The 14,505-nt window shown below is 42.0% G+C and overlaps 1 protein-coding gene across 1 annotated transcript; it reads left to right on the plus strand.

The window, feature by feature from the left end:
* Positions 1-2,406: 2,406 nt before the first annotated feature.
* GDAP1 (ganglioside induced differentiation associated protein 1) lies at positions 2,407-14,214 on the plus strand. Its single transcript, XM_059862500.1, has 6 exons — positions 2,407-2,711; positions 3,125-3,317; positions 4,580-4,753; positions 7,102-7,196; positions 7,650-7,764; positions 11,865-14,214. Exons 1-6 carry the CDS (start codon positions 2,661-2,663, stop codon positions 12,245-12,247), a joined length of 1,011 nt encoding a protein of 336 aa, XP_059718483.1. The 5' UTR covers positions 2,407-2,660; the 3' UTR covers positions 12,248-14,214.
* Positions 14,215-14,505: the final 291 nt, after the last annotated feature.

Here is a 14,505-nt window from a genome sequence, read left to right on the forward strand (position 1 = left end):
GCCTTTAAAGAGATTTTTATTTCAGTTGTGTAAAGCCTTGTGTGAATGCTTGTGGAACAAGGTGTTCCAGGTTGTGGTGAGCTTTTTCATAATCTGGCCCTTTTGCTTGCTTTTCTGTGGGTATGAGAAGGTAGAGGGGCAAACACAGGTGGATAGATAGGTGCTGGTTCTGAAGAGAAAGGAATCATTCGTCCCTTTTCGTCTCTGGAAGAAGGAAGGTTCTCTGCGCCGTGTTTTGGAAAAGGGAGGCCTCGTGTGGTCAGCCGTGGGAACAGCCTTGTCGGGCTGGAGGGATCCCAGCCGCAGGCACCCCCTCCTCCAGCGGAGCCAGGACTATAACCACGGACATCGGGGTACTATTTATCAGGGAATCATAGAATGGCTTAGGGTGGAAGGGACCTTAAAGATCATCCACTTCCAACACCCCTGCCACGGGCAGGGACACCTTCCACTAGACCAGGTTGTTCAGAGCCACTTCCAATCTGGCCTTAACATTTCTTGGGATGCAGAGTTCATGGCTTCTCTGGGCAACCTGTTCCAGTGCCTCACCACCATCACAGTCAGAAATCTCATCCTGATATGTAATCTAAACCTACACTCTTTCAGTTTGAAGCCATTCCCCCTTGTCCTGTCACTACATGCTCTTGTAAAAAGTCCCTCTTAGTCTTTCCTGTAGGCTCCCTTCAGGTACTGAAGGCCACAATTTGGCAACCTGAAAGCCTTCTTTTTTCCAGGGTGAACAATCCTAATCCTCCTAGTGTTTCCTCATAGGAGAGGTGCTCCATCCCCCTAATTGTCTGGTCCTCTGGACCCGCTCCAGCTGGTCAGTGTCCTTCCTGTATTTCATAGCAGTATGGATGACTAGGTTAGGAAGAAGGTCCACGTGTGGATGATTGCAGCTGCTCAGTCTTTCTTTCTTTCTTGTGTTATAAGATAGGTACATTTCTGTGCCTTATTAGACATTTAAACCAGCTAACAAAATATAACTCAAACACAGTAGTCCATGTGTGATATTAAATTAATTAGCTGTGCTAAGAGAAGCAGGGTAGTGGTCTCTATGTTAATTGACCAAATGACAACACAACATTTCAATTTAAAGGCAATATGAAGGAAAAAAAAGCAAAGCAGACACCTTAGAGAGTGCCTAGCATATGTAAATTAAAAAAAACCCAACAGTTCCCAGTTCTTTCCCTTGAATTACTGTGAGATCTAGCTGTGAGGAGCAGCTGTAGAGCAGCCTAGGCAGGGATCTGTGAGAATATCCATGTATTGGTGAGTCACAGGTTAAAGCACATGTGCATGAGAGGATATTCTGTCACTCTTACCTTAGACATGTATTTTTAAGAGAAGTTAATCCAGCCATAACGCCATCAACTGCATTCTTCTTGTCAGTTCTGACCACATTCTCAAACTTTTTGAAGAATAACAATTAAATTAAATTCCCCCAAATGTGGGACTTACTATCAGTAACACTGATTGGTATCAACTGGGATTTGTGAGAAGCCTCTCACCATGCATGACCTTCTGGAGAGATTATTTTGGCTTGTGAGCAGGGAGTAGGGAGTGGTCTCTCAGGAAGGCATGGGCCTGTCCTTGTGCCTACTCCCATGATCAGTACAGGGCTGGAAGCTTGCTTTTTTGTTTCTTTCCTTTCTATTTAAAAGATTTGTCCATTACCTTGTCTCAGTGACTTAAATCCATTCCCTTGCTTAACATTAATAAGAATTTCCCTTAATGTTCTTGTTATTGGGATACAGCTCTCAACATACTAGCTTCAGGTCTCTAAGATACTTATCATGAGGTCTATCTCATATATAGAAATGGCATGTGCGACTGAGTTATCAGTTAGTAGTCGCCTTTGCTGGGAATTGAGCAGTCAGAATGAAGAGAACAACAGTCTGCACACTGTAATCTCACTGTGCTTTTTTACTTTGCTATTTCTAAACTATCTCCAGTGTAAGATACAGAGGAGGCATTTCCTGATGGTGTAAGCCATTGTTCGTTATCAAATGCTTTTCAGAAAGGACCTTGCTTCACACAGGGAAAATGAAAAAATCCCTGCAAAACTGTTAATTTTTCTAATTTTGCCTAGAAAAAAAATTTAATAAACTTTCTCTCTTGAGATTGAAAGAACATATCTGGAGGCAAAAGAAGTTATTCAAAAGCTTTGTTCCTTCTTGCTATGACTCATTTTGCAATAGACTCATTTTGCCTGCAGGGTCCAATTCAGGATGACTTACGGTAATTTTTTTTTTTTTAAATTTTTTTTTTTTTTCCCCAGGTGCATGTTGCTGATGTTGAAATGCTGAAATTCATACTGGAAGCACTGGTTGAAAAAAAAAAAAAAAAAAAAAAAACCCAAACAAAACGCAAATAAATAGAAAAGGCTAAATCCTGCCATGTGACCTTCCCTACTTGCGCATCCACCTTCCTGCGCTTCCTTAGGGGATGCTGCAGACGGCTTTGCAGGCGGTTTCCCCTTCGGAAGGGCTACCCTCCGAGCAGTGAGGGCTGTCTCCCGCGTCCCCCGGGCATTCCCTTCGGGTAATTTCCAAGAGCGGATCGGCTCGGGGCGGGCACGGCCGCCGCTCCCCGCTGCCTCCTGCCCCGCCCGGCGCCGTGGGCCCAGCCGGGCCCAGCCGGGCCGAGCCGAGCCGGGCATGGCGCCGCTGGTGCTGTACCACTGGACGCAGTCCTTCTCCTCGCAGAAGGTGAGGGGTGGGTGGGGGACTGGGGCCCTGGATCGCAGCCTCCCGCCGTGCCCACAACCCCTGCGCGCCCGCGGCGGTATCGGGGCGGGAGGGGTGGAGGATGGAGGGATGAGGGATGGAGAGATGGAAGATGGAGGATGCAGGGGGGCGGCCGTGGGTGCGCCGAGGCGGGGCCGGGAGAGCGGCCGGGCGGGGATGGTGCCCGGGCGGGGATGGTGCCCGGGCGGGGATGGTGCCCGGGCGGGGATGGTGCCCGGGCGGGGATGGTGCCGGGCGGGGATGGTGCCCGGCGGGATTGGTGCCCGGGCGGGGTTGGTTCCCTGGCGGGGATGGTGCCGGGCGGGGATGGTGCCCGGGCGGGGATGGTGCCCGGCGGGATTGGTGCCCGGGTGACCCCGGCCGTGCCGTTCCAGGTGCGGTTGGCAATAGCCGAGAAAGCGCTGAAGTGCGAGGAGCGCGATGTGAACCTGCCCCTGAGCGAGCACAACGAGCCGTGGTTCATGCGCTTGAGCTCCTCTGGAGAAGTACCCGTCCTGATCCATGGGGAAAACGTCATTTGTGAGGCAACGCAGATTATTGATTACCTTGAAGCGACGTTTGTAGATGGTAATCCCACTGGCATTTCAGTGTGTGATTCTTCCCCGCGCCCCGTAGGCTGCAGCAATGCTGGGGGCAGCTCTCCTGTGTCACTGCAGGACTCTTCGTTCAGGGCAGAATATGTTTATAGTCTCACAAGTAAACGGGCTCTCTTAATAGCTAGCAGTTTGGGTTGAAAACATATTCTTCTAAAATGAGCTGAAGGCTTTCCAGCACCTTCATGAGTGAACTTTTATAAGTAAAACCTACCACTGTCCTTAGCCCTTCAGGAAGGATGGAGAGGTCAGGAATGGCAGCAGCACCATGCTGCACTAACCCTGCTGTGACACTGCCATGAAAAGTAACATACCGAACAGAGCTGCATGACTGCCTTTGTCAACCATGTCCAGATTCTCTGTGAGATAAGAGGAAACATGCTTAATATCAGAATAATCTTCTGTATAGCAATGGAAGTAGAATGAGCAAAATTTTTTGGAGCCAAAATTGAATGAAGAGGTAAAAGAGCAAGAAGAGAAGCCTTGGAAGTGATCATGTGCAGGGTTTTGAAGTTGTTTGTTCCTGCACTGTTAAAAAACCCCAAAAAACTAAATACCAACAAGAAAACCTGCCTCAATGTTTGAATGAAATGCAGAGCTGTATTTTGTATAGGTGTGATGGTGGCAGCATTTTGTATTTCAGGGATTTAGCACTGCTATTTCTGAGGCATGAAGAAAACTTCATTGATGCGTGAACATAATTTGTGCTGTCTTTTAGTCAAAAAAAGGGTTGGGGCCCAGGTAGATCAAGGATAGGGTAAAACTCATTGATGTGCAGGAATACTTCCAGCCACACTTTGTGCAGGATTTCTGGGCTGTAATTTTTACACCATTGCAGGAGCAATAACATTTCAGCCGTAACAATTTCCTGGAATCACAGCTGTCCCCAGCTGTGAGAGCATTATAGGGTTGAATGTCATGGTCACCCATTCCTAGATGTATGTAACAGAGCTGAGAGCTGAGAGTGGTTTTCTGGTTTGAAAGCCTCTCAAATACTTGTTTGTGTGGGTTGCTGCATTTGCATCCATTTGTAATTGGAATTATAAAACATTTTAAAATGAGCTACAAATATACATTTCTCTGAGCTGCAATCACACCATTGAGTTATGCTGGGGAACAAGTGAAGCTTTCTTACCTGTGGTTGTGTCACCTGTCCCAGCTGGACATGACTGAATGAACTTTGGTCAATTAGATGATTCTTCTTTTCTTAACTTTATTTTTAACTTTGTTTTGCAGAGGAAGTACCAAGATTAATGCCAGAAGAGGGGAGCATGTATTATCCAAGGGTGCAACACTACAGGGAGCTTTTAGACTCCTTGCCTATGGATGCCTACACACATGGCTGCATCCTGCACCCTGAGTTAACAGTGGACTCCATGATTCCAGCCTATGCTACCAGCAGAATCCGTAGTATGTACTGGTGTAGCTCTGAATGTCTCTGACTTAGTAGATTGCTGCATTACATTCATCTTCTTTCTTAAGTCCACCTTAAACACAAAATACTGAGAGCAGTTTACAATTTTAGTTGCAGTCCTCGATAATTTGTGCATATCCTTTTTATTGTTTGTGTATTCTGTTGGGATTTGGAAATGGGAAAGAGGAAATGTAATTTTTGAGGTGTCTGTGAAGATAACTTTTTTGTACCATGGTTACCTTTCAATTGATGGCTTTATGTTTCCTTCAGTGTATTACAAAAGAACTAAGTAGTTCTAGGACAAGAACTGCCTGACAGCACGGCTGGATGATGACTCCCTGTTTACTATTACATTCTGAGATCTCTGATTGTTTTGTCAATGTCAGTGGTTTATACAGTGTTGATTTTTTTTTAATGACGTTTTAGAATGCTCTGTAGAACAAAGTCAAATACTGCAGAGTCTTTAAAATGTAATGCATCTATACTATTAGTGAGTCCATGATAACATAAACGGTGATATTGAATTAGCTTGAGAAATCATATTTCCAACAAAATGCCTTATCCTCCTCATTAAAATTTCTGATAACACACTATTATATTGTCAGAAGTGAGGGCAGGAAATTAATTTTCCATACTGTTGCATGGTTGATGTTTCTGAAGTAACACAGAATCATAGGATCACAAAATCATAGAATCATAGAATGGCCTAGGTTGAAGGGACCTTAAAGATCATCCAGTTTCAACATCTTCCACTAGATCAGACTGTTCCAAGCCCCATCCAGCCTGGCCTTGGACACTTCTAGGGATAGGGAGTCCAAAGCTTCTCTGGGCAATCTGTTCCAGTGCCTCACCACCCTCACAGGAAAGAATTTCTTCTTCATATCTAATCTAAATCTACTTCCTTCAGTTTAAAGCCACTCCCCCTCATCCAAGAACATGAATTATTCTCCTAATCAGTGCATTGTCTGGTTTGGTGGTTTTGATTTGGTTTTTTTTCCCAAATGTGGATGCTAACTGTTTATTGAACAACTGTGCATTACTCATAGGCATTATGGGTAGTTTTTCTGTTTTCACATGGTAATAATCAGTGCTTTTTTTACAGTTCATTTTACAACATTGTCCTCTGCTTTTCTTGCTGTATGTATTCTTCTGCTCAAGCTTCTAGTTGATATAAATTGTTCTTGGTTTTCTCATGTTCATGCTGGCAGAGCTAACATTATTGCTTATCTAAACTGGGATGTTTTCTTATCTTTTCATGCTTAAAGCATAGCCTACATTTTTTGATTTGAAACATTTTTTTGAAAAGCCTGTGGATGTTTCTTAACAATTCCTTTGCATGTTCAAACTTCTCCTGGTATTGGAGATGGTTTCATTTCCAGCTTGAAACACCTTTATTTTCAGACTGCTAGATATAATAAAGCATGATCCAGTTGTGTATTATGTTTATACATACCAAATCCAAGTAAGTAATTAATTGCATATGTAAAATTTTAGTTGTATGAGTATATCCTTCAATTTCTTCATACACTGTATTGAAGGATGGCTTTCACAGTCACGTTGAAAGGAATATATAAAAAAGTGAGTTTGTTATTCTCTAGAAAGTATTTTTATCAGTTTAATTTGTCAGACTTAATTGTAACTAAACTTTATTATCAAGTACAAGTGAGAGGTGATTCATGCTCTATAATTATTCTTTTGTTCTCGGTTTGTGATTAGAAATACTTATTTTTAGAAGATTTATAAATCACTGTCTTTTGGTATTTTAGGTTTATGAATATGGCATTTTCAAGCAAAGCCCCATTTTAAGGAAAAGGCTATACACACATAGTAGAAATCAGTAAAATTAACTTTAACTTTTCACATCATTCCTTCTATAAATCATGTAATAATGTTCTTCTAGGACATGCACACAGTTCTTAAAGAACATTTCCAAAAGCATCACAGACTCTGGCATCAGATTTTAGCCAAATGAAAACACCTTGGCTCCATAATTAGTGGCATTTAGACTTTTGCTGTGACATTATGCCTATGGCCTACAGTGACAAGAAATCTCAGTGTAGGCCTACCAGCACTGTCACATTGCAAACTGATGAGCTGAAGGTGTGGTGGGTCAATTTAAAAAGCATTCAAGTTTTCCAAAATATGATGTATTTAAATCCTAACCTAGTGCTGATGCTATATTGAAGCAGCACTTCCAATTTCCTTGGTATGATATTTGTACACAGGCTATCAATCAGTTTCTGTGGATTACATTGTAAGTATGTTTGGATATCTAATATTTGTCATTCCTTTTTTTGTTTGCCTTTTTTTTTTTTTCCTTTTTTTAAAAATCATTTTAAAATAGGCCAAATAAGTAACACAGAATCAGAATTGAAGAAACTTGCAGAAGAAAATCCAGACCTTCAAGATGCCTATATAGCAAAACAGAAGCGCCTTAAGGTAAGAAACCCCTTTGTATGGGCACCTTTATTATGAACTTCTTAGTGTTAGGTTTTTTGGTCACAATATAAACATTTGTTTCACTTGTCATTACCAGTAATGTCATGCAGTGGTTTAACCCTTCAAGGCATGAAACAGTCTGTCCTCAGATCAGCTACACACTTCAAGTGTGTGCTGAAATACTGGACTGGTCCCACTGACTTCAAAGGTAAGTACACGTCAGTGCTGATGTTGGGCTGTTGAGCACCCTGCAGGGGTAGGCAAACCTTAATATCTGGTATCTCTAAAGTTTTCTTCTGTTTTCTGAATTGTCACCAGTATGCATGTAGTATCCATCTGACTATGTGGAGAAAATAATCACAGTTTATGAACAAACACTGTAGTTATAAGCTTCTCTGATAAAAGTATAAACTCTGTACAATGATTAAAACACTAACCTGTATGTCTATTTAGTCTAAACTGCTGGATCATGATAATATAAAATACCTAAAGAAAATATTGGATGAACTGGAAAAAGTTTTGGATCAGGTTGAGACTGAATTGCAGCGGCGAAATGAGGAAACACCAGGTAAGGAATTTGTCTTGCTAAATCCTGTTAATATTTCTGTTTGAGGATACTGAGTAAACTTGTTCACAGCACCATTATTAAACAATTTTTAATGTGTTGGATGTGATACTTTTAGTATATATTGATCTATACATCACAGCAGGGATCAATACTGTTTTAAATACTAGCTTACTTTACTGTTTCAGTCAGTGAGTTCTCACTGTCTCATGAGAGTGCTTGATCACATTTTCAGGAAAATTAGTGTAATTAGCTGCACAATTTTTTAGTATTTTTATCAACAAAATCAGAAAAAAAATTAACTACAGAATTTTGATGTTATAAGTGTAGGCTTCAGTTCACTATAATGATCACAGCCTTAATATTTAACACAGGTTTATTATAATCTTGTGCAGATATTCTGCTGATATTTGTGCTATATGCAGAATAAGCAATCTGAATAATTGCTCTAATCATTAGGCAGCTCTCTTCTCTCACCCTCTTGGAAAGCAGTCCTGTTTGCCTGCTTCCACCCAAATGAAAGTAAAATTTTTTACACAATCACAGAATCATCAATGTTGAAAGAGACTTTCAAGATGATCTAGTCTGACTGTCAGCCCAGCACCATCATAACCACACCGAAACCATATCCTGCTGTCTGCTGCCCTGGGACACATATTCCAATGCCTGACCACTCTTTCAGTGAAAAACATTTCTAATATCCAATCTGAACTTCTGGCTCAACTTAGGGCCATTTCCTCTCATCCTGTTAGAAAGGACTGGCCCAGATGCTGAGTCCTGGGGAACCCCACTAGAGACCAGCCACCAAGTGCATGTAACTCCATTCACCACCACTCCCTGGGCCTGGACATCCAGCCAGCTTTTCAGTCAATGAAGAATGTACCCACCCAAGCCAGTCTGCCCAGGAGAATGCTCTGGGAGACAGGTCAAAATCTTTGCAGGTATCTAGATAATGTGCACAGCCTTTCCCTCATCCAGTAAGCGTGTCACTGGTCATGGAAGGAGGTCAGGTTGACCAAACAAGACCTGCCTTTGTAAACTCATGCTGGCCGGGCTTGTTCCCCTGATTGTCCTGCACATGCCATGTAGTGACACTCAGGACAATCTGCTCCATGATATTTCCCAGTACCAAGGTCAGGATGACAGGTCTTTAGTTTCCTGAGTCCTCCTTCTGACCCTTCTTGTAGATGAGTATTACATTTGCTAAATTCCAGGCAACAGAGACTTCTGTGGTTAACCAGGATTGCTGGTAAATGATTGAAATAATTGGCAAGTTTTTGGCAGCTCCCTTCTTACTCTTGGGCACATTCCATCTTGACCCATAGACTTCTGAGTGTCTAACTGGCATGACAGGTCACTAACCATTTTCTCCTGGCTTCTAGGGGCTTCACTCAGCTCCCCATAATCAATTTCCAGCTCTGGGAGCTGGATAGCCTGAGGAGCACAGGTTTTGATGTTAAAGACTGTGGCAAAGAAGGCATTAAGTACTTCAGCCTTTTCCTCATCCCCGCTGTGTTTTCCCTTTCATCCAGCAAAGGGTTGAAACTCCTTAGCCCTCCTTTTGCTGCCAGTGTATTTACTGAAAGTGTTTTTGTTGTCTTTAACTGCAGCGCCAAATTAAGTTAGTTTGGCTTTCTTTCTGATTTTCTCCTGCATAACCTCATGACATCCTCAAGTTACCTCTCTCCTTCCAGAGGTGAGACACTGTCCTTTTTACCCTGAGTTCCAGCCTAAGTTCCCTGTTTACCCAGGCTGGTCTTTGTCCCTGACAGCATATGGGAACAATCTGTTGCTGTACCTTTAAGAATTCTTCCTTAGATCTTGCCTGTCCTTCCTGCACAACTTTGCCTTTCAGGACTGACTCCCAAGGAACTCTGTCAATCAAACTCCTAAGCAGTCCAAAGTCTGCCTGGCAGAGATCCAAGGTGGCAGTTCTGCTGGTGCCTTTCCTTACTTCACCCAGAACTGAAAACCATCATTTCATGCTTGCTGTGCCCAAGATGGCCACTGACCACCACATCACCCATGAGTTCTTCTCCAGTTGAGAGTAAGTTTTCTTCCACACACTCCAGGGATCTCCTAGATTGCCTCCTCTCCTCCTGAAATGTGTTGCATTTTCAGCAGGCATCTGGCAGGCTGAAGTCCCCCACAAATACAAGGGCTGGAAAAAATTGAGAGACTTCTGCCAGCCTCCTGTAGAGTGCATCATCTGCCTCTTCATGGTGGCTAGCAGGTCTGTAACACTCTCCTGCAAGGACATCTGCAATGCTGACCTTCCCCCTGATCTATACCCACAGGCACTTAACCATGTCAGCATCCGAAATTCTGTTTAAATGGGATTAGCTTTCTGCTTTTTCACAGTGCTAATAGGAGTCCTTCCCCTGACTTCACTGGAAACTGCATGAAGCATCAGTCAATATCAACTGCATCTGCTCAAATCAATAACTTTTTGCATTTAGCTCTATAAATAGCTGTTGTAATAATTACTGGTTCCTATCACAACTGTAGGTTTGAACCAGCAGTTGAAAATCTAGATTAAATTTTCTACTGACTCAACAGTGAAAGAGTCACATAAAATATTTGAACTCATAAAGGATGGAAGGATTTTATTCAGCAAACTGTCTGCCACCATTTCCAGCAACCCCTTTCCTTTCTCTGCTAAGTAGCCTTTCCAAGGAGTCAAATGATGAGTTAACTGAGTCAATTGACGAGCTTATGAAAGCTTATGGGTTTGCAGGATTTTGTGAAATGTGGGACTATTGCCTCTTGGAATTTTGTCTGAGGTATTCCTACTTTGGAAGTTTGTGATCTGTACTTCTCCAGGTCCTGGTCAAACTCAGAGCTCCTGCTTCTCTTGCAATTGCTTGAATCCCTCAACTGCTACTGCTGCCACTGCAGGCATCTTCCTTTCACACAGGATAGATTCGTTGGTCTTTTCCATCATCTTATTTAATGCACTGGATGAATTCCCAGGTATCCTTTCAGCAACCTAGGATACACTCCATTTCTACAGAGGCCTTTCTTCCAGATCTGCGTAACCAGTCAAAATGGACTGGTACCAGCTTTGTGGCAAGCTGTTGCTTTTCTCTAGTGGAAAATGTGTTGGAAAGGAGATTGCAAAATTTCTCTGTTTCCAGAGAGGTGCTGCTGAGTGTTCGTGCCAGCATTTTTCCATGCCTGCTGTCTGGGACGAACTGCAAAAGTTACAAATGAGGCAGGAGCAGCACAGTTCTCCCTATTCAAGATCTAGGCTAGAGCAGAGTACTTATGCTGGCAGCTATGATAGCTGTGCTGGCTATCAAGTTTCATATCCTGGGTTTCAAAAGCTCTTGGTGTAGTCAGTGCATGTCAGCCCTTTCAGGTGGTGGTGGTTCAGATCACTGACAGTGAAGCATGATGCTGCCTGGCAGTGCCTGCTCTGAGCCATCCCAGGAAGATGCACCTCTTTCCTTTGACAGGAGAGAGTACCTGGGGTCTCCATCTGTGCTCCTGACTAGTGGTGAGCAGTGTGAATATTTGTCATTTCTCAAACATCTCAGTGAAAAACCCCCATGATTTGGGGTCAAAGAGACACAGAAGAGGGACAGGTAGACAAATTCTGTCATCTCAATGGGCTGATATGTTTGGTGCAAGTCAGTCATCTGATCCATGTCTTTTTGACTTGAAAGCCTCCAACAAGCTAGCTGGAGTTAGTTCTTGAGTGAATGCCATTGAGCTGAGTGACACAGGCAAGCTGATAAATTCTTCAGACAAGTGGTAGCTTTTCAGTAAAAGCTAGACTGCCTTCCTCCTTTCCAATCCTGTTTAATTTAATCCAGATTTGAGAAATTTAATTGAGGAAAATAAGTGTTTACTGTGGGTTTTAATTTATGAACCTGGGATGTGAATCTTTTTTTCCTTAACAAATGTAGGTCAGGCTGCTGAGCCTAAGACTTTACAAGATTGAGCAAAGAGTGGACAGGGATTGGGAAAATGTTTATTGATTAAAGTCATGTTTTAGCTGAAGTGTTGTTGCTCTTTATTAGACGGTACTTTGAAGTAGCACTAAACTAAATGTGCTTATATTCCATTAGTTCCTAATGCTTTGTTTTCTCTCTGCTTAGAAGATGGAAATCAGCCTTGGCTCTGTGGTGATTTCTTCAGTCTGGCAGATGTGTCACTTGCTGTCACATTACATCGCCTGAAGTTTCTGGGATTAGCAAGAAGAAACTGGGGAAATGGGAAGAGGCCCAACTTGGAAGCTTATTATGAGCGTGTCGTGAAGAGAAAAGCATTTTACAAAGTTTTGGGACACGTCAACAATATATTAATCTCGGCTGTCTTGCCAACAGCATTCCGTGTGGCCAAGAAAAGGGCTCCCAGGGTTCTTGGCACCACCCTGCTGGTCAGCATGCTGGCAGGGGTGGGTTATCTTGCTTTCCTCTGTCTTCGGAAGAGATTTCCCAACATGGTGCTATCGATTAGAACCAGGCAAAATTATTTTTAGACCTTCTCTGTCCCTGGTGGTGAGTGGAGGGCATCTCTGCCCCCAGGAAAATATCTTCAATAAAATATAAACGTAGAAGAACGATTATGTCTGTGAATTAGAACATTGCCACAGAGTAATCATCTCCTGCTGCTGTTTAATTGGGTTGGCAATGCTGAGATATTTTTCAAAAATATTTGTTGGGGGGATGACAAAGGAAAGAAGAGACGTACTTTTCAGCCAAGGGCCTATAACTGTGACAGTGCTTCATTAAAGTGGTTATTGTCTCCTTTACCCAGTAGCTGACCTAATTAAAATGCTTTTATTTAATAGATATGCAGCAATGTGACAGCTTTTCACTGTAGATGAAATGCATTGTTGTGCAGAAACCAGCATTGTTAAAATACTGAAAATAGCTCTTACTTTAAATGCTCAGAGTAAGATTTAATTGGAGCATTGTGCCTCCTGAAACAGGAGCAAGTTTCTCTGTACTGATTATTGTCTGGTGATTTGCAATTGGACCTTTAGGAATGTGTTAAAAAGTAATCTTGTAAAGCCACTTTTGTCAGTGTATGTTCATGCAGCAGTTCAGGAAAAGACCTGAAACAGGTAAGAACAGCAGTGATTTGTGTACCACACAAGTGAAGTTCTCCAGAGGCATCGCTGGACAACAGATGCTACAATTTTGCTGAAATACAAATGGAATACCTGACACTTGTCTTCTGAAAGCCTTTCAGGCTCAGTCTCAAACCCTGGCAGAATCAAATCAAGCTATCTTGGTGCACATTTGCTGCTTTCTTTAGAGTGGCTTGGTACAGTTGCCTTCATATGAGTGTCCTGTGTACCGTGTTTCACTCTGAGCACTGGCTATTTTTTGCACACTTGGCAACATTAGCAATTGCACATGTCTGTATAAAATGCTTGCCCACAACGTGCCACAACCAACTAGAAAACATACACAGAGCAATGCCTTTTTGTATAAGTAATTAAAATTAGTTCACTATCTATCACTCTGGTTAGGTGGCCTAGATTGAAGGTAAAGCTGTAATTTAGCAATCTGTTTGATTATGGATGGGTCATGTTGATGCTAAGTGAAAAATACAGGAAATTTGGAGATGATTTGTACTGCTGTTTTTTTGCAAAACTGTCCTCTTGTAGCATAGAGGAAATGTGTAGAAAAACAATTTGATTACTTCCTATTACTTAATAAATACATGCTGTGAGTTTTATTAGTTTTGAACTGAGCTCCCATTTCAACAAGAAATGTACATTTACCTGAAGGTAGACTTTGAATCATTTTGCATCAAAAAAAGCATTTGGGAAGGTCTGAAAATTTTCATGACAGTTTAGTAAGACTTTTGTATGCTTGATGAATGTTTGAGAGCCTCAGAGTTTTGTTTACAAGTTGTAAATGGATGCAACAACCAAAGCATAGCTTTAAGTGTTTGCCTATGAACAATCAGTGCTAACAGGCCTAAGTACATTTTAGGTCCAGTGCTGGTGGGTGTGGTCTCTCTACACAATTGTATTTAGGTATCAAGAAGATCACCTCAAGTTTGCTGGAGAGAACTGAGGCAGTTTCTGTCTGGGCAGTCTCACCATCTAACACATATCAATATGGATAAAATTATTGGATACTCCTGCTTATTATTTAATATTGTGCTAGTTGTCTAGCAAAAGTAGACCTAAATCTCATTACTCCTTTTCAGTAATAAGAAACATCTTACCTAGGAAAAATAAGCTTTTTTATTTGTAAAAAAGACAGTTTTATATAATTCTATTTCATGACCCAGTTCTCGAGAACTTGTTGAATTAAATGTGCTCTATTTGGAAAAGCTTTATTATCTCTAGAGTGGGTTTAATCCAACAATACTATTAATGTACTGGCAGCTTTAACTGAGTTTGTTGTTTGTGTGTTGCAGTTCATCTGCATTTACTTGTAGCTATCAAATTCCACTAAGTTAATAAACTCAGAGTAAAACCTGTAACTTAATGCTTCCCTGGCATGCATTTCTGTCAGACCACCTGTAAAATGTAATTTGATCAAGTCACAGTAAAATTAAATATATATGACTTAGTCTTCTTTAGAGTGAAGTGACCACCAGATGTCAGTGGTCCTCCAGGACTCTGCTCTGGCATAGCTCTGAGTCAGGAAAACTCTACTTTTCACAGAGAAAAAGTTTGTGATCTCAGCATAAGAGGGTTGTGAGCACCCTCACTGCACTAGCAGTTTCTCCAGAGCTCTGGAAACAACTGTGTGGCTCTACCACAGGTTTGTT

Source organism: Haemorhous mexicanus, chromosome 1, assembly GCF_027477595.1.
Source record: "Haemorhous mexicanus isolate bHaeMex1 chromosome 1, bHaeMex1.pri, whole genome shotgun sequence".
In the NCBI taxonomy this organism is placed as follows: domain Eukaryota; kingdom Metazoa; phylum Chordata; class Aves; order Passeriformes; family Fringillidae; genus Haemorhous; species Haemorhous mexicanus.